The 21,279-nt window shown below is 38.5% G+C and overlaps 1 protein-coding gene across 1 annotated transcript; it reads left to right on the forward strand.

Moving 5' to 3' along the window:
• The first annotated feature begins 19,475 nt into the window (after positions 1–19,475).
• On the forward strand, positions 19,476–20,799 carry LOC101145031 (protein lin-28 homolog A-like). Its single transcript, XM_055380215.1, is given in 3 exon segments — positions 19,476–19,541; positions 20,061–20,561; positions 20,563–20,799. Coding segments are annotated over 3 exon segments (804 nt in total).
• Positions 20,800–21,279: the final 480 nt, after the last annotated feature.

Genomic DNA, 21,279 nt, shown 5'->3' on the forward strand with positions numbered 1-21,279 from the left:
TTTTCTTAAATACATTTCTATACTTTTAAATCTTCTTGGAGCTGAAAAATGCGAACTCCTTAAGTCAGGTGGTTATCACCCCAGTTAACTGAGTGTCTCAGTCAATTTGGGGCTGCAGTAACAAACTATCATAGACTAGGTGGCTTAAACAACAGAATTTTATTTCTCACAGTTCTGGAAGTCTGCAAAGGTCAAAATCAAGTTGCTGTCAGATTTAGGTGTTTGGTCAGGGGCCACATTCTGGTTCATGTTCTCACATGAAGAAAAGGATGAGGGTGCTCTCTGGGATCTGTTTTATAAGGCACTAATTGTATGGCTCTGGTCTCATGACCTAATCACCTCCCTGAAGCCTTACCTTATAATATCATCACATTGGAAGTTAGGATTTCAACATATAATCTTGGGAGACACGAACATTTAGTTCATAGCATTGAGTTTATTTATGACTAGATACTTGTGTCTGCTCACTGTCCAGATTCTTGTTGGAGATACTGAGGGGCACAGTGAACTACATTTGTAGTTTCTGTATCAATAATTCCAACAGGTGATCACATAGCCCACCACCCTGGATTTGAGTTGTTTGAGTTTTATACATTGCTTAATTCTCTGGTGTGTTAGAGAAATCTACAAACTCTAATCAGGATGATTACTTGTATGTATCATTTCAACTCTAAAGACTTTTGAACTTAATGAAATTCTAAGGTATAAAATGTTTTTCCAAGTAAATTTTAAGGCGTTTGAACCTGATGAAAGCTTAGAATCTCCATTTTCTTTTTAATCTCCTTATAAATATTAAAATGATATCTGATTGACATTGGATATTTCTCAGCTTTCGTTTCACTTCCGGACCCAACTTAAGCTGGGTCTACTAAGAAGTCTACTACTACTAGAAAAGAAAGCCCAAGCCTGAGTTTCACAGACCCTTCCCTGACTTAGTTAAATGGCCTTTAGTAGGTCTGAGTAGTAGCATTGATCAAACATGATTGATACTGGATACTGAGTTCATTATAATCAACTAGGAATCCAAAGACCTTTAATTCTTTTCTGAGTATAGTATAACATTCAGACAAGGCTTAGAATAAATCCTGAGAATAAGAGAAAAAGGAAATGGGTTGAAAGAGACTCCGGGCTAATAAGATATTTCCTCCGTTTAAACTGAGGCTCCGCAGAACCACATTGCCTAGTTGAACTATTAGTCCTGCACCAGGGTAATTAGGCACTTGGTTTCCCCATTGCTTCTTCAGAATACATCAATTAGAAAAAAACAAGGGGCATCAAAATAATACGCAATTATGGATATTTCTCAGGTTCTTCTCGATGCTTAGTAAGTGACAAATAAGATTATAAAGCTTTATTTTGCTCTAACCATAATTGGCTTTTATTATACACCAAGATATTGCTTTGGGGCCCTGATGATGGGGTAAGTTTAATTATTTTTTGATAACAGCATTGAGGTTTTCGTTTATTTTTACATCCTTACATGTGGTTGGAGGATGGCTAGTATGGGTTGAGATTTTGTCTGAGAATGTGGACTAACCTGAAGGAGACATCCAGTCTTGGTCATATTAGCATATTAGCATCAGGGTCTACACAGCCTGTGGCTGTCTCTCTAATGCAACTAGTTGCTAGTCCATCTGGACATATATGTTTTTCTAGATTGATATTTCTTTTTCTTTCCTACACTTTTCTATTATTTATTTATTTATTTTTTGAGAAAGTGTCTTGCTCTGCCACCCACGCTGGAGTGCAGTGGCATGATCTCGGCTTACTGCAGCCAATCCCTCCTGGATTCAAGCAATCCTCCCATCTCAACTTCCCCAGTAACTGGGACTGCAGGTGCATGCCACCATGCTAGTTAATTTTTGTATATATATATATATATATTTTTTTTTTTTTTTTGGCAGAGACAGGTTTTCACCATGTTGCCCAGGCTGGTCTCGAACTCCTGGGCTCAAGAGATTGGCCCACTTTGGCTTCCCAAAGCGCTGGGATTTCAGGCTTTCTATTCTTTATTCTGTGTCCTTACATTCCTTCGCTTCTTTTAGGTTGAAAAGAAATTATTTTCTGAAGTCAGCTTGAAAAATTTGTCTTTTTAAATTTGGGACTAATTCATACCCCACTCCATCTCATCCTTTACCCTTAAGAAACAACACTCTCTGTATTTTACTTAATAATTCTGATGTCTTTGATTTACATTTTATAGGCACAGGAAAAATAGGACAAGTCTAATTAAAACCTCAACTGCTGCATACGCATTTCCAGGTTTCCTCTTAATGTGGATAACATTTTGTTCTAATGAAAGGTAAGGCTTCATTTCAAGGGCACTGTCTGGGCGATGCAGATTCTTGGATTCCTCTGTGTTTCATTGAAACTCATTATGTGCCTGAATGACTAAAGGGAGCATGGATGTTTTTATATTCCTCAATGGATGTCTGTTGTAATCAAGTTCAAGTAGCAAAAAAGCTCAATGTGAATGAACACAAGGGTGTCATCTATCAGTGGCATCTCCATATTTGAGTTATTATGCCATTCAAAATAAAGGCAACAGACAGACTCTGTTGTAAGTGAACACTGAATCTCTCAGTTTAGTTCATTCAGATATTGTTGATGTGTCATTAACATGAGAGTGACCTGGAAGAGAGCCAGATTCTCTGCTCTATCTAAAAATGGATGACTGTACCGCTGAGAATACTGTGAAGCCAATGTAGAAAATCACTTCTTTTGGAAAGGTACAGTCTTTAGGCTGAAAAATTCTCAATCTAGACATTAGACTGTAAATGACTGAGGACTTATTTGCAGAGCATTCTTGGCTAAAGGACTAATATTCTTTCCTTGATGTCTTTAAACAAATGTTACTCGGCTTGCTTTGTTTTTTCTGGACACATTGTTACCGACATTAAAAAGAAGGTAACATAAACTTTTTGCCAATTGTTTTTTCCTAGAGGAGATTCTTAGTTGTACGAAAATTAACCTATTCAAATAGCTCAACTGAAGGGGGGGATGGTATTTACTGAAAAATGCTAAGATCTTATGAATCTGAGAAGAGCAAATGAAGATTTGGGCTTTTTATAACTGAAGTCAAGAACTGTGTTTCCTTGCTCCTTCTTTTTCAGTGTTTTCTTCATTCTTCTTTCTCACAGTTAGTTTCCTGAGTATATTCCTCTTGCACAGAAGGCTATACGGCCATCTCAACATTGACGATACATGATCTTTTAGCTTAAATCCTTGTGTCAGATGGACTCAGACTTCCAGTGCCTCAATTCTAAAATCCTTACAGATAAATCTTATTAATTGTTAGCAATATGCAGCTGAGCTTAGCTCAGGAGCCCCTCCCTGACTACTCCGACGTGTTCAAGGATTAACAAGTATGGTCATGCAGACTTGAATGAGGTAGTCTCTATTGAAGTAGTTGTGGTTTGAGTAGACATTCATACTTGTGTCTATTACAGTCCCTATGCTGTGTCTAAATCCATGACCTTAAAACTTTTTCCACCACAACCCAGAGGAATAAATACGTTTTTAAATCCCATTCCAGCATTCATCTATGTATAAATTCTTAAAATAGTACTTTCCCTTATTACATGTGATACACTCTCATATTTCCTTTTTTTATTTATTTCTATCTCAATTCATTCCATTAAATAAAAGCGTGGTGGTCTTGGCTAACATAATTGATTTCATGATTCACTAATCATTTGCAACTTTAGTTTCAAAAGCACTGGTCTGTATATTGTTTTCCTTTGTAGCTCTTATAATTACAGTTGGCACTTCTGTTATATTTTTGTAGTTTTCTTTGTAGCAGATATCACAATTATAATAGCCTCCCTTGTTAAACTGTAAACCACATTAAAGCAGAGACTGTGTCTGTCTTGTTTACTTCTGTATTCCCAGCACCTAACAGAGTTCCTGGCACATAGTAGATGCTCAATTGAGTAAATATTGATGAATGAGTACATGAAGACCCAAACAGATGGCACCCTTAATGGCTCACCTGGTTCTTTGCAAGGAGGAGATTCAGATACATATAAAATTCGCTAATTTGGTATAGCCCTGCTGATAGAGAAAGCAGATGGAAAGGCCCAGCAGGAGGCTCAGTGGAGCAAGCAGGCCAGGCCAGAGAGCTAGGTTCCCACATAGTCACCGACAGCTGAGTGAAATTCTTTCACCAGGGAAAATTGACTGTTTTAAGGGAAGGATCTGTGTCAGGGCTGAGCTCAGGTCTCTTGATTCTTTATCTAAAATGTATTCCACAACACTACAATGACTTTTTGGTTAGGTTTCCAAAATTTCATTTTTGGTATTTTAATTTTTCCCTTTTTAGCTCATAATAAAGAAAGATGGAGAAAGAACCACACTTTTTTTTTTTTTTGACATAAAACACCATGGTACCTGTTTTCCAATGAGATGAAGACATCTGGTTAGGGAGATTAATAGCACACAGAGCTCTCTCCCCTCTCCTCTTGCTATCCTTATCCTGTTTAGTGACTGACTCCCATCCCATCAAGATTCATTTAACTAACTTCTGCAATATATGACTCCTACTTTTCTGTAACAGTTATTTCAAAAACTACTTTTCATAAGTGGATATTTTAAATGGTGTCACCTACTTTCTTTTCCCATATGCACAGATTTTGAATCTATAGGACAATTTAATCATTATTATGGTTTCATCTATAGATTTACTGAATAATCTATAGTTACAAAGCTGAATTTATATAAAAAGCAATTCAAAGATTGATAAACTTTCTATATAGCTTCCTGGTGTCCTCAAAGTAGGGCTGAGAGGACTATTACTTTAACGCTCAATCAGTTTCATCTGTTCTAAATATTAATTTATAAGGTGAGAATACTCCACTTCTCAAAATTAGCCAACTTAATATTGAATTAAATGGTCAAAGTACAATTCAATTTATTATAATTGGGTATGATATGTAAATTTATCATCCACACATATTCATAACTCTTTTGGGAGGGGAGAATTTATATGTCAGGCCAGTGTTTCTCAACCCTTTTTAATAGACTGTGTAAGCTTGCAGGATACAGTAGACAGACTTCTACTTCTACTTCTACAGTAGACTGACTTCAGACAGTAGGGAAGCTTCCTTCTGTTGTAGATGGCCATTCCAGCTTTAGTCAAATAAATATGGGAATACCTGCAGCGGGTATAAATTTTGTCCACAGTACTTGAATTAATGCATTCATAGCTTTTGGGGGGCAATCCTTTGCTCTTCAGTCCAATCCCATTTGATTCCTTAAAGAGAGTAGCTCTATACATTTTGTACTAAGCTCAGAGTGGGAATTTTTGCTAGGGCTGAAACTCTTGGCCTCTTGTGTTCCATCTTCTCAGAACCTTCTCAGAAGGTTCACTTTCGTCTAAGGTTCTGCTAATTCTCCTGGCACTCTGGGAGCACGGTTCTGGTTTCTGCTCTATGAGTGACCCATAAACTCTGCCAATTTATTCTAAGTCCCACTGAGAAAAATTCTTAAAGAGTTACTATTTGTCATTTAGGATATATTTTAAGTAAAGAGTAAATGAATATACATGTATGTACACACATATGTGTATATATATGTATAATGAATATGTATACACGCATATATATGTTATACTACGCTTTCTCTTTTTATAAATATATACTCTATATGTAGTCTAAAAATACTTTGTTATTGAAGATCTATTTAGCTAGTAAGTTTCTTTTCATTCATGAAAAAGACAAAATATATGTTTCTAGAGGTTATTTAGTAATTACATAACATAAATTAGATATAGAAGTTATATAAAGTTTAATCTCTAATACTGTAAAAATATCTCTTGAGAGTATTGTGGTCTTGTTTTCAAAGAGTTATATTTTAGAGATACATACTAATATGTTTACAGAGAAAATAATCTGACGTTTGGGACTGGTTCAAAAATGATCTGGACAAGAGGAGGGAAGTTATAGATGAAACAAACTTGATTATGTTGATAATAATCTTAATTTTTCTGTACACATTTGAAATTTTCCTAATTAAAAAATACCCATATGTTTGAAACACATATACTTCTGTCCTCTGCCCCCACACTCATAGGGAAAATTGGTGGAAATAAAATGCAGATCTCCTGCAGTGTAAACGTGTGACCCTCAAGCCCTAAGCTGTCAAAACTTCCAATCACTCAGTGGCACTAAAGTGCATGCATTTATTTCCAGGAGTATTTAGCCCATGTTTCTATTCATTTCCTCATCATTAAATCTCAATTTCAATAGCACAGGGTGCCACAAGCTAAGAATCAGGTGAAACTTCCTATGAAAATAAGTGCAGAAATTCCCAATTGTGTCTATCCTAATAAAAGCAAAAGGAACAACTAATTACCTATCTTATTTTAGAAAATAAAGTCATTGACAAGGTCATAGCCCTGCTATCCAACCTGACTATGGATTATTCTGAGTACAAAGCAAAGCTAGTTTTTTTTTCTTGCCAGCGAACTCTACAAGGATATACCTATACTAATCTTTCTCAGGTTATTTTGTAATCACACTAAACTTGACTCCATGGCACCTAATTATTCCTTCAGGAACCCCTCCTTCCCTGCTGCTGACCATGTATAGAAATCTGAAAACATTTATAAAATACAGTTGAATATATATTTTTTGGTAATAAAGATTTTATATTTGAAGACATGTTTACTAAAAGGTATTTCATTTATAAAAATTTAAACTTTCCTTAGTTTATATTTGACATTATTAGAACATCAGTTCTCCATGTGGAACTTTTCATGTAAAATGTCACAGGAACTGGGAATTGAAAAAAGGAAACTTTACACATTCTTTCGCATCTTGAGTTTTTCACATGCTTTTTCTTTGCCTGAAATCTCTTCCCCATCTGTCCCTTGCCAGGTGGTAAATTCTTGTCCATCCTTCAGGGGCCAGCTCAGCTCAAGTCACTTCTTGCCTGATGTCTTTCTCAGTCTGTAAAGGATGCAACAAGGGCCTTTGCACACAGTATGTCTCCACTATTGTTCTTACCACATTGTGCTGTAATAGCTGTTTTTGTATTTTTTCCCTATTAGATTATAAGCTCCTGCCAAGAAGACTTTAGTAACATTTATTAAATTGTTGGGTTGAATTGTGTATTCAAAGAACTGTTGAAATAATGGAGAGATTTCCAATAATAAATACATAAAAGCAAGAAAATGTCAGGGTTGAGGAAATGTTAACTGAAAAAATTACCTTTCCCCCAAAGTAATGGCTAAATATAACTTGCTTTTTGAGAAAGATTAAATCACCTTGAAAATAATCATTGACAAGAACATTTGTCCTACATTGTCACATCCAGTTGGAAAACTGCATTTAATAGTTTACGTTCAATATAAAACTTGGACTCCTTCAAAAGATAAGTTGATTTTCCTCTTTACAACAAGATACAAGTTACTTTAGTACTTCATAATAGAATAGAAAAATGATTCAGGTTCACAACATGAAAAATACACTAGGAACAAAAAAGATTTTACAGATAAGCTCCAGGTCTACAGTAAGCCAGAGCCTCACAAGAAGCTATTACTGTGTAAAGAGTAATGTGCTCCCTGTATTGAATGCAGCACAGTTGATGCGTTCCAGTGGCATCATAAACAACAAAACCCAAGTTCAAATCATTCACCTGAACTTGTAATTGAATTTTTCAAGGTGTGATTTAGTGTAGTAGATGGAACAAGGATAAAATGTTTCAAATGCAACAGAGATTGAACAAGTTAGAAAAATTAGTAGGGAGTGAATATTAATACGGGGTAGTGTTCAGACATCTTGAGATATGAAAGCTCCTCACTCACCTAATTTAACAGTGAAAGAGAAAATAATACCAGGCTGAGTAAGAGGACTAGTGAGCAAGGAGAATATAGGACAATATTTTACCTTTGGAATGATAAACTTAGTGAAGTCGCTGAAAGCTGTGGTATGGATGTATTTTTTTTAAGAGTGCTGGATTAAAACTTAGGAAATATAACTATAAATCTCAGCTCATAGGTAGGACTCAACAGGCCTCCAGTTCCAAATTTGGAGACTCTCTTCTTTTTATTAAAGTGTATTCAAATGTACTACATTACTCAGAATTTGGCTGGCTAAAAGATTTATAAATTTGATGAGTTGCGAACTTCTTTTACCAAAATATGAGCTCCAAATGCTGTGAGCCTGGCAATTCTGTTTGTGTGAATGGGCTTTGGATTTCCCAACATTAAAGTTTGGTATTTGTTGTTGGGTCTGCAGTGTATGATGAGAAATACTGACATGAATTTCACTGTTTTGATAATGCCAGCACCAGGGCAGAAACACTTGGTAGGACTGAGATGGCAACTGATTCTACAATATCGAGTGGCTTTCTAGTGAACCCTCAACGCTTTGAATGGAAGTGCACTGATGTTTTTCATTGTGTGCTGGATGTAGCCTTTTTCCTGGTATTTGGAGGTAACTCTCAATTCTTACCTCCTTTCCTTGGAGCTTAGAATTAGAGTTTGTTTCCAAATATAGCCAGCAGATGGTGCAATTTACTTTATTTATACTCCATCCCAAATGAAAAAGCATTAGACTATTCTATATACATACACACACATAATATGTTTCAATCTCATTCATATGTACAAATTTAAGTGTATGTTTCAAAACTTTTTATCTATTCGGAAACAACCTATTTAACATAATTTATCTCCTTTTAGAAAAGCAGTGTTCATTTTTTAGAGTTTTGTTAATGATTCAGACTTATATTTTATTAGCTTTATAGACCTAAAAGGAAGACATGAGACGAGACTATTAGTCATGACAGGAAATATATAATTTCTTTTTCATCAGTTTTCTTACACAATTCATAATCACATGTCCTGCAAGACAAGAGTAAAGCTGGTTCTGATGTGCCCATGTAATTCAGCAATACTTAGCTATAATTTTGAGAGTCCTGTAATAACAAATGTTAAAGTTCTGATTTGGTAAGTGTATCCAACAGAGCTTTCAAGTTGAAATTTATTTATGGAATCATTTTAGTTATTAGACTATCCATCCTATCTCTTGTCAATAAAGGATTGTTTTCCATAGGAGATGACTAATAACTTTATAGAATTTTAAGATGTAATAGAATGTTATTGTCCCCTGGAGGTCACACTTACCAACCAAAGGGTAATAACTTTTATTAGAAGCCTGAAATAGTCTATAAATATTTCATTAAATCCTTAAAAATGTGCAGGTATTAATTCTGCACTCTCTTCTTTTGATTTCTGGCTACCACACTGAGATGGATAAAATGTTCCTGGGAACCTGGGGAAAATGCGATTGTGCTGAATTTATCACCTGTAATATTTCCTGGTGGGATTATCTGAATACATGTGGATTTTAGGAAGAATCTTCTCAGAAAATTTCATTATTATTCTAAATGCTAGGCTCAGCATCTAAGTTCTGCCTTTATCATTCTCTCTCCCAACATGTTCCTACCAATTCTCAGCTCACTTTAGGCAGCAGGTGAAGAAAGGAGAGAAGACACTACATTTTCTGGCCATCTTAGTCAATTCAAAAGCATTTATGGAGCATCTGTCTGTGCAGGGCACTGGCGTGGTGCTGAGCTGATTGAGTTAAAAAAGACATAGACCTTGTCCTTGAGGCAAAGCAGCTGCCAATTGCTGACTCCAGGGAGAAGTGTTTTTATTTCTTCAGTATGGGCAAAGTTGCCATGGAGCAGGTTATGTGCGGGTTTGAACAGGTAGGGGATGCCCACATCATTCCTATCATCCTAGTAAACAGATAAAAATTTCACTTTATCAGACTGCAAAGAAACGCAGTTTAAATTTCTGAGAAATTAGAATTATAGAATACTCTAAAACAAAATATAGTTTTGACTTTCAGGTTAGCATTGTAACTAATGAAATATTGCAAAACTTAAGTCCCTTCAGGGTTCAATTTAATGAATACAGAATAGAACTTAAGGTAATAAAACAGATTCTCACACAAAGGGTGGTTAGATTTTGCATCTGAATGACACTCTGCTGTTACCACCCAGAGCATCTTTTCTCTTCTTGAACCACAAAAAAGACTTGGCTTTCTGCTTTTACTTCTCTCAAACATCATTCCTATATAATAAGTCACTTATACAACACTTGCACATAAGCAATGAGTATGAGGATATTTTGTGTATGACCCACTTACTTGAAGGAATTGTTCTATTCTAGGCTCTTTGGTTGCAAGGAACAGGAACCCACTCAAATGGTTCAAGAAAAAAGTGATTATTTAAAAAAGAGAGAAATTCATGAATAGAAAATACAGGAACAATAGTCAGGTTTTATAATGAATGTCAGAATGCTATTTTCTTTCTCTTTTTATTTTGTAAGTTACTTTTAACAAATGGTCTCAGGTGAACTTGAGGAGGTCAGGCGGGGCCAGCTGTATTAGTCAGGATTCTCTAGAGGTACAGAACTAATAGGATGGATATATATATATATATATAATATATATATGATATTATATATGATATTATATATATGATATTATATATATATGATATTATATATGATATTATATATATGATATTATATATATGATATTATATATGATATTATATATATGATATTATATATATATGATATTATATATATTTATGAGTTTATTAAGTAGTATTAATTCACATGATCACAAGGTCTCACAATATAGGCCATATGCAGGCTGAGGAGCAAGGAAGCCAGTCTGAATCCCAAAGCTGAAGAACTTGGAGTCCAATGTTCGAGGGCAGGAAGCATCCACTATGGGAGAAAGAAGTAGGCTGGGAGGCTAAGCCAGTCTAGCCTTTTCACGTTTTTCTGCTTTATATTCTGGCTGTGCTGGCAGCTGATTAGATGGTGTCCACCCAGACTGAGGGTGGGTCTGCCTTTCCCTGCCCACTGACTCAAATGTGAATCTCCTTTGGCAACACCCTCACAGACACACCCAGGATCAATACTTCGCATCCTTCAGTCCAATCAAGTTGGCACTCAGTATTAACCATCACACCAGCCAAAGCTGGATCATATAAGGTCTTGAGGTTATGGTCAGGGATAATCTTGTGGCCATATGTGAACAACATGAGAAGGAGAAGTAAAGCCCTCAAATGAACTGAGCTGATTGGATTTTCTCTAAAAAAATTGACCTGAGACATTGGTTATTTGTGACTGGCTCTTAAAATACTGGTAATAACATTTAATATTTGTCAAGAGCTTACTGTGTGTCAGCTCTTGTCCTAGGCTTTTTTCATGTTTTAATGCATTAATCGTCACAACTGTATGATATGGATCAGTGTGATTCCATTTTACAAATAAAGAAATGGAGGCATGACTGAAAAGTAAAATAGCTTATACAAGTTGACAAAAGATGTAGTACAGCTGGTACTGGAACCCAGTCAGTCTGACTCCGGAGCCTCTGCCTAGCCACTATATGACACCGTCTTCAAAGTGTTAGAGTGGGGAGCTGGTTCTATAGCAAACCAAAGCCACACGCAACTCAAAGTTATGGAGTAGGAGAGGCAGAATGATGAGTTAGCAGAAGAAGCAAGTATATGGGGAAGAACAACGAGCAGTTGCTCGCAGCAGCACCACCACTGCCTAGATTGAACAAAGCCTAGCACATGGCAGGTGCTCACTAAATATGGGTGGAATAGTGAATGAAAATTTTCAGCAGGGGCTGTGGGTGTGACATATCCTCTAAGAAGCTCAGGTGTGCCAGTCAGGCAGGAGCCTCCAAATAACTTATTTTAATCTGTTTCCTTTACAAATTAACTAAATTATACATACACTGCATGAGTACATTCTCCTTTTTAAAAACATAAAGCTCTGATCTAGAGAGAATAGAGTTCCTTTGGGCCACTTCCCCATCTTTGTTTCCTCCTTTCCACTCCCCAAAGATCCTTCCAGGCTTTGTTAATATATTTAGATATGTATATATAGAAAATGTTGGAACTCTAAATTATTGTTTAGAATATTTAATAAATATTTGCATAAGTATTATAGTGTTTATTTTTTCCCTCATTTAATGTATCATAGAGATCCAGCTATATTGTTATGATAGACATTCAGATGGTTTCTAAACTTCTTACTATTATAAAATTATGTTTATAATTTATATTACAGATTTTTAAAAAAAGAGTTTTGCTCTTTTGCCCAGGCTGGAGTGTAGTGGTGCAATCTCAGCTCACTGCAACCTCTGTCCCCTGGGTTAAAGTGATTCTCTTGCCTCAGTCTCCCAAGTAGCTGGGATTATAGGCACCCACCACCATGCCTGGCTAATTTTTGTATTTTTAGTAGAGACAGGTTTTGCCATGTTGGCCAGGCTGGTCTCGAACCCCTGACTTCAGGTGATCCACCTGCCTCGGCCTCCCAGAGTGCTAGGATTACAGGCATGAGTCACCATCCCCGGCTTGTACAGTCTCATGATTATCTTCCAAAGAGTTTTTAATTTTTTATTACTTCTGAAACTCGTAAGTTATAAAAGAATCAAAGCATTATCTGAGATATCAGCTAGTCCAATGACTGTAAACCAGGATGGTGGAGTGGTAGTGGGCTTATCTAAATCACTTCTGAAGCACTTTTCCAATAACAGCCTCCCTATCTTCTGGAAGAATTCTGGTATGGCAACCATGTTACAGTGGCAATGGGAGTGAGGGGGGACGGGAGGTGAGTGAGCACCTGGGTTGTTTGCTAAACTACTTTAGCAATTATTCTGATAGGTACCTACCCCCCAGGATGCCCCCAAAACATATAACTAGTTGAAGACAAAACCAGGGTTTGATGCAAAAACTCCTGCCAGTTTTAGTCTAGTCTTTTCCTAATTATTTTGCTTTGCCCTGACAATTCATCTTCATCTCCATAATCCTTATTAGTTCCAGATAGAAACTTCCTTTAATTTACTTAAACTCTGTTCTGGGAGCTCCCCTGCTCTCATCTTCTACACTTAAAAACAAATGAACAAATTAATGAACAGACAGCAACACAAACAAGCTAAAACAAACGGGCAGAGATGATCAACTATACACTGAAAACTCATTTTCTCATTTCCTGGCCTGGGGTTATTGCTGGGGGTCAGCTTCCCAGCCAGGTGCTGCTTTTCTTAGGCCCTTTTGCATCCAGGGGCATCCATGCACTCATCAGTTATCAACCACCAATCAAGCAGCTGTCTTCTTTCCCGTGGCTAATCAGACAAGGGTCATCTGTCACAGAACTATCCAATCAGCATTAAGGTGCCGAGTACAAAAGGCTGCTCAAAGAGAGAGTTTTTCTGACCAACAACATTCTACTTTATTGAGGATTTGGATGTGAGAGATATATATAGAAAGCTGACATTTGGCTGTGGGAGCAGAAGTAGAAAGAGACACGGCGAGAGGGACCTGAGGTAGGAGACAAAGTTACGAATAAGCAGATGCTATACATGTAGAGGAAGTTGGTCAGTTGGGAGAGTAGCAGAAGCAGGGGCAAGAGGACTGAGTCATCATGGCATATGTTCTCCCGCCTCTTGCTGCTGAGGGGGCAGCAAGATAATTCAGGCCTGGAAATGTATCAGAGCATTTCATTTTACCGCTGCATTTCCCCCTCTGTGAGGCTCAGTTGAACGCTGAGCAGGGTTTCCGTGCGATTCCGATTTCCTCTGCTTCCATGTGTTTCCTGAGAACAAATCCATCTTTCTTGAGGTAGCCCGAGTGATTTTCTGCCTACCAAACTTGCAGTCAGAAGAGCCTGACGCATCTGTCCTTCTTAGTCTTCATTAATTAGGATATTTAGTCTGCATATAATTAAACATGAAAATATGAATTTATAAAAAGCAGGTATTGCCTTAATGACTGATTTGGGGAATATTTTATGATTTAAAATGATGTATGTTTATTCTTTATTTCTTTCAACAAACATTTATTAAGTATGTACTACTTGCCAAATTGTTTCTTGTTAACAAAACAAAAAAGGCAGTAGGGGCCAGGCATGGTGGCTCATGCCTGTAATCCCAGAACTTTGGGAGGTCAAGGTGGGCAGATCACATGAGGCCAGGAATTCGAGACTAACCTCGCCAACATGGCAAAACCTTGTCTGTACTAAAAGTACAAAAAATTAGCCAGGTGTGATGGCACATGCCTGTAATCCCAGCTACTCCGGTGGCTGAGGTACGTGAATAGCTTGAACCTGGGAGGCGGAGGTTGCAGTGAGCTGAGATCGTGTCACTGCACTCCAGCCTGGGTGACAGAGAGTCTGTCTCAAAAGAAAAAAACGAAACAAAACTGACAGTAGAAGTCAAGGTTAGATTTGAATCATTCCATTTCCAAGTTCAATGATTCTTCTCATATGCTTAGTTATTATGCCCACATTTGATTTGGGGGATCCGCAAAATGTCTATATTTGCCTCATGTTGGGTCCTCCAGAAGCTGCACTTACAAATGGCTTTTCTGGATTCTCCTGCTGCATATTAACCACATCCTTCAGCACTTTCAGTGAATAATCCCTTTTATTCCTTTAGCCAGAGCCATACTGATCTGTGACTCTAGCTATTCATCTTGGTCAGAAGGAAAAAAATGGACGGTTCTTGAGGAGAGCTGATATTGTCTTACGTAGCATCTGCCTAAGTTGAGGCCTCTGCCTAGTCTTTACGCAATGCAGTAAGGTCTACCGTCGTCTAACAAGGGGGAGGGGGCTGCCTCTGCAAGCCCAGAGTGTTCTGGAGAGTCTGAGAGTTCAATGTTCTTGAGTGTATCCACCTGGATATCTCTACCCCTAGCCTTGGGGTCCCACTCCTTCCCTGATAATGTAGGACACTTGTTGGGGCTCTGAATTCAGGATTATCTCAACTCTTACTTCTCTAACAATTAGGATGAAGGCCTTGTCTCTAGCATGGTCTGTTTTGTGGTCGTAAGAGAGGAAGGTGTCTGTAAACACTGCCCTGGGAGCCTTCTAACTTTCACATTTTGCCTTATGTGGCTAATTGGCTGAATGGAGCTTGTTATTTTCTCTCTTCGGTGCATCAGTAACACTTAGCAACAACCAAACAGATCCCCCAGCCCTTATAATTACTATTTCTATCATACTTCACAATGCCAAAGATACCACAGAAGCCATTGCATCCCTTCAACCTGTCATCCATTCCAAGTCACCACAGGTGAAATTCTTGGTAATTGCCGTGCTGCAGCGTGCCAGAGGCCTTCAATACTCATTTCACACTAGAGAGGGTGTCCTAGTTGCCATCTGGCTGGAAAGTGATCCAACTTCACAATTGCATCTCAGGCACTGCTAGCTCCTCTTTCTATGACCAACTGTTTATTTTGGTGGTCTATGGAGTGTATAGGTGGTGAGAAATTAGAGCCAGCTTGGTCTTGAAAAGAAGATGAGAAGTTGGGTGGTAGATAGAATGGAGATAAAGAGTAGGGCTTGAAATTAGAACTAATTAGGATTACAGCAGAGAGGAGATAGCCAGCAGAGAAAAGAGGGGGAGAATGCAAGGGCCTGAGTTGGTGAGATGACACGGCATACAAAATTGATTGGACTGCTGCTGCTTCTGAGATTAGAGGCACAAAAACAAAAAAATACAACTAAGTTTGTCATAATAATATAAATAATAATAGCTAATATCTACTGACTCCTTACTGTGTGCGAGGCACAGTTCCAAATGCATAGGCAGAAATTAGTTTTCATTTAATAATATCAGAAAATGATTTTTTAAAGTTTTCTACAAGGTCTTTGACATAATTCAGTACATTAAAATGGCAGAAAATAAGTGTTTAAAACATCATTTTCTTGCTATTAAGCCACATTTCCTTCTGCACTTTTCTTAAAAGAGTTACGATTTTTATATTTCATTTTCTTATAACCAACAATTAGAAAAAGCCACTCTTACAAAGTTCCTATTGTTTCAGTTCTTTCTCTCCACCATTAGCCCTTTACTTTTAATATAATGGGCGAGCCTAAAAATAAAAATTGTCTTGTGTATGGCACATAATGGAATGTGAATGAAGAGCTGAAAAAGAAAAAACATTTCTTTTTCACAAGGCATCTTGATTTGATGGCCCAGCAGGCAGCAGTTTATTGCAGCAGTTGCTGCAGAGATCTTAAAAAAGGTGAGGTTTGCCCTGAGCAAAAAGGGCAAAGTCAACAAGAAGCTATATAGTGTCTCAACACCACAAATAAATGTGGAAGGGTGCGAGGGATAATGTAATGGGACATGTGTCGTTTGAGAGGTCTTTGGAGTATTCTGTTGTGTTGGAGACCAAGCAGTATCTTGTCATTTCCTACATCTGTGTAGCTCCTTTTAACTATGAGAAGCTCTGAAGCTCTGAAGAATATATTAATGGAGAGTAATAATCTCATGATTGTTGCAATTGAATTCCTACAAGCATGAAACTTCTTTGACAAATGAAAGCAGAGATGGTGAGTTAACTGCAGGGCTTTTCTCTCAATTTCACCCAACAATATTATTTAAATGTTATTGATTTTAAGACGATAGAGGCTTATAAGCTTTCACAATATAAGCTGTTTTTGTTTGTAAACAGCAGTGGTGGCCATTTTTGGCCCAATGAAAAAAGATAAGCCTAGGCAGTAGCACTTGACTTTAGGATAATTGGATTTATTTCAAGTTACTTTAAATTACTATTTAATAAAATAGAACCAGTGGGTTACTCATTTCCTCATTAATAACACTGATAATTTTCAAAATTAGTTCATATTTTGTACTAAAAACTTACCATAACTTAATATAAAGCCAGCGATTTTGAACCATGTCTGAGGAGGTTCTCTTCCTGAATACTTCCTTATAAAGTTGTTTCACCTGCAGCATTGACTCTATGGATCACAGTAGAGTAAGTTTTCAGTTTATTTCTTTAATCAATAGATGAGATAACTGCTGTAAACAGTTGTGTTAGGGAAATAATTTAACATGATTTGAGTTTGTGTTCTCAAATCTATTGATAAACAGAACTAGGGCATGGGCCTTATGCTAAAGAAAACTTGCAAATCTGCTGCTGGACATTTTTCTTTAAAATGTTAGGAGCACCCACTAAAGGACTAAAGACCATAAAAAAATAGCTAACAAAAAGGTTTATTTCAAAGTATATTGTTCACTTTTAGCCATTCATTTAGAGTCTATATTTACTATAAGCATTTAAAATTATCATGATGCTATTTTCTTTTAATTTAATGGTTTGATGTTAGTGTATGTTAGGTAGCTTTTAATGAGATAAATGATTGGGGGCTGTGAGGCCGGGCGCGGTGGCTCACGCCTGTAATCCCAGCACTTTGGGAGGCCGAGGAGGGCGGATCACGAGGTCAGGAGATCGAGACCATCCTGGCTAACGTGGTGAAACCCTGTCTCTACTAAGAATACAAAAAAAATTAGCCGGCCGTGGTGGCGGGCGCCTGTAGTCCCAGCTACTCCGGAGGCTGAGGCAGGAGAATGGCGTGAACCCGGGAGGCGGAGCCTGCAGTGAGCCGAGATCATGCCACTGCACTCCAGCCTGGGCGACAGAGCGAGACTCCGTCTCAAAAAAAAAAAAAAAAAAAAAAAAGAACTGGGGGCTGTGTTAGTCAATACGCTTTTGACTTACAATGGCAAAAATCTACTTAAAATAGTTTGGGTGATCCCGGGAATATGGCAGCAGTGAAGGTGTTGTTGTGTCTCCAAATGCCTACATAAAAGTAGACAGCTAGATAGCAACACTAAAAACCTATTGACAATATTTACCACAAAACCGGGAGACAGGCTATCCCCACAAACCAAAGACAGTCAGTATATGAAGACAAACCACTTGACCCAAGACCTGTACAGTGAGACAGAGCAGAGGAATCAGTGGAGAACAGGAGAACCAAATAGTCACAGAAGTTCACCATAAAGTGAGCAGACCAATTTGAGAACAGCAATGAATACTGACAGGGTTTTGTTCAATCTGGTATTGGGTGAGTGCAAGGGAATGACAGTGTGTGCTGAAGGATCTGGAATCGTTTAGCTTCTGGATTCACCACTGAAACAGACTTGCAAGGATTCTTTTCCAGGACAGTGCCCCACTCTAAGATGAAACAGCTTGGAATAGAGTCAGAGCAAGTCAAGCAAAATAGAGACAACTGAGACTAGAAGAGAGAAGTTTGAGAAAAGATTGAGTTAAAACAACAACGATAAAAACTCTGTAGCTTTGAATTTGAATTCGAAGTGTCAGCATGAACTCATGAATATGGAGAGAAAGACTGAGATGAATTCTAGAAACAATGACCAGCTCAGTAGTAATGTGTATTCCTAATGCCAAATATGTCTTCTTGAAACCAGGGTTTCTTTGGAGAAATTGTCTGCTTACAACATGAGACTGAACCACAATAGCTGCTTGTATCACAATTGAAAGAGGCCACTAGACATTATATTTCACTAAAGATCCATACCACCTGTGGTCTTGCTAAAGGCATTGAACCTGAGTCTGATCAAACCTTTCACTCTAGCTGCCAATTTGCTGGAAATTGGAAACAGAAGACAGAAAACAGAGTACAGAGGAACGTGCTGAACTGTGTCATGAATATGTAATTGGAAAACTTCACTGGGAAAGCAGACAGGTTGAATACTGATCAAATGTAAAGAAAGAGGGTGGGGAGAACACATAGATGAAAGGGATTTAAATGATAATAAAATTTAATGGACAACAATAAACTATAGTGGCTTAGGATGCACATTTGGGTGGCAAAACTATAAAGAAATGAGGAAATTATTGCTATAAAAGTCAAGATAGTGATTACTTTTTTGAGATAGAGGAAGGGCACATAGAGGGGTGATGCAGTTTGGCTGTGTCCCCACCCAAATCTCATCTTGAATTGTAGCTCCCATAATTCCCACATGTGGGAAGGACCCAGTGGGAGATAATTGAATCATGGGGGTAGTTTCCCCCATACTGTTCTCATGGTAGTGAATAAGTCTCTTGAGATCTGATGGTTTTATAAGAGTTTTCTGCTTTCACTTGGCTCTCATTGTCTCTCGTCTGCTACCATGTAAGACAAACTTTTCTCCTTCCGCCATGATTGTGAGGCCTCCCCAGCCATATGGAACAGTGAGTCCATTAAACCTATTTTTCTTTATAAATTGGCTAGTCTCCGGTGTGTTTTTATCAGCAGAGTGAAAACAGACTAATACAAGGGGCTTCTGAGATAATTGGCAAATTTTTATTTCTTGACTTCGCTGGTGATTTCAAGAGTCGTATTTTGTGTGACTCTCTGTATCTGTTTTATTTCAAAATAAAAAGGTTAAGATTTAAGCAAAAAAGGGATTTTTTTATGTACTATATATCCAAATATTCCAGGAGTAGGTCATAGAATTGTCTGAATTCCGGGGTTCAAATGATCACACTAGGATGAAGTCTTTTTCTCATAATTGTTTGACTCTCTCCATTGACCTTCCCCACATTATCTTCACTTTTAGTCATTCTCTATCTGTTGGGATGGTGGGCCCTGACAGATCCAAGCTTGTGTGATCTTTAAAGCTGGTGGCCCCAAAGAAGCCATGGCTATAAACAACCGCTTTGAACCTTCTGGACAAGAATGGACAAGTACAAGAAGGAGAGTGAAAGTGAGGAAAATTAAACGTACTGATAGAAGTGATGAAAGCCCATGTCTCATAAATATAACACAATTGACTCAAAGGTGTAAAAAGATTAGGAATGAAGAATAGAAACTAACCACAACTTGGTGCCCACAGGACTTAATCAGTTGTCTGTATGTTCAGTTGTAAAGGGAACAAGCAAAATTCACAGATTTTGTGTAACATGAGATATGATTAATACTATACCTAACCGTTTGTGACAAGAAAATTTATTTCTTGACTTTTGTGTATACTTTATGGGAATTGTGTATAAAAGTAAGAAAATGTCTATTTAATAAATCAAAAATTATTTGGGAAAATTAATGAGTGATAGGTGTATAAGGAAGGGTCTCCTAAATAGGACATTCTTACCTTTTAAATCTGAGATTAGCTAGATCAACCGTGCCTCCTCTTAACCCTTGGAGCTTCTAGTTGCAGCAAAATACTAAGTTTGGTAAATTCAGGATTGTTCTATGAACTCTGTAATAAAAAATTTGTTCCTGACAGTATATACTTAACAATCAGGATTCTAGTAAATTCAGATGTTGGTCTTCGGAGTTCTCCGGGGCCAGCAGCTGCCTGACCAGGGGCCCGGGGCCACGGGCTCAGCCGACGACCATAGGCTCCGTGTCCACCCAGCAGTTTGCAGGTGGCTGCGCCAAGGCGGTAGAAGAGGCGCCCGAAGAGGTGCCGGAGGATGAGGCCCGGGCGGCGGACGAGGCTCAGTTGCTGCACGGTGAGGGCATCTGTAAGTGGTTCAACTTGCGCATGGGGTTCGGCTTACTGTCCGTGACCGCCCGCGCCGTGGTCGTGCTCGACCCGCCAGTGGACGTCTTTGTGCACCAGAGTAAGCTGCCCATGGAAGGCTTCCGGAGCTTGAAGGAGGGTGAGGCAGTGGAGTTCACCTTTAAGAAGTCAGCCAAGGGTCTGGAATCCATCCGCGTCACCGGACCTAGTGGGGCGTTCCGTATTGGGAGTGAGAGGTAGCCAAAGGGGAAGAACATGCAAGAAGCGCAGATCAAAAGACAGGTGCTACAACTGTGGAGGTCTAGACCATCATGCCAAGGAATGCAAGATGCCACCCCAGGCCAAGAAGTGCCACTTCTGCCAGAGCATCAGTCATATGGTAGCTTCATGTCCACTGAAGGCCCAGCAGGGCCCTAGCGCACAGGGAAAGCCAACCTACTTTCCGGAGGAAGAAGAAGAAATCCACAGTCCTGCCCTGCTTCCGGAGGCGCAGAATTGAGCCACAGTGGGTGGAGGCTATTCTTTTGCTATCAGGAAGTTTTGAGGAGCAGGCAGAGTGGAGAAAGTGGGAATAGGGTACATTGGGGCTAGTTGGCACTGCCGTGTTTCTCAGCCTGGGGTTCACACCATCACCCTTTCTTCCCTCTGTTGGGGGAAAGGGTGAGTCAAAGGAACTCCAACCGTGCTCTGTCCAAATACAAGTGAGGGTTCTGGGGGCAACCAGGAGGTGGGAATCACCCTACAATCTGCATGCTTTATCTGAGGCTCCATCCCCAGAATTTCCAGCTTTTGAAAGTGGCCTGGATAGGGAAGTTGTTTTCCTTTAAAGAAGGATATGTAATAATTCCCATGCCAGAGTGAAATGATTAAGTATAAGACCAGATTCATGGAGCCAAGCCACTGCATCCTGTGGAAGGAAATCTATCAGGAGTAAGGCAGTGTTTTTTTCACATCTTGTATCCATATACCCACTTTTGGG

The sequence above is a fragment of the Gorilla gorilla genome, chromosome 11, assembly GCF_029281585.2.
Source record: "Gorilla gorilla gorilla isolate KB3781 chromosome 11, NHGRI_mGorGor1-v2.1_pri, whole genome shotgun sequence".
NCBI classification, from domain to species: domain Eukaryota; kingdom Metazoa; phylum Chordata; class Mammalia; order Primates; family Hominidae; genus Gorilla; species Gorilla gorilla.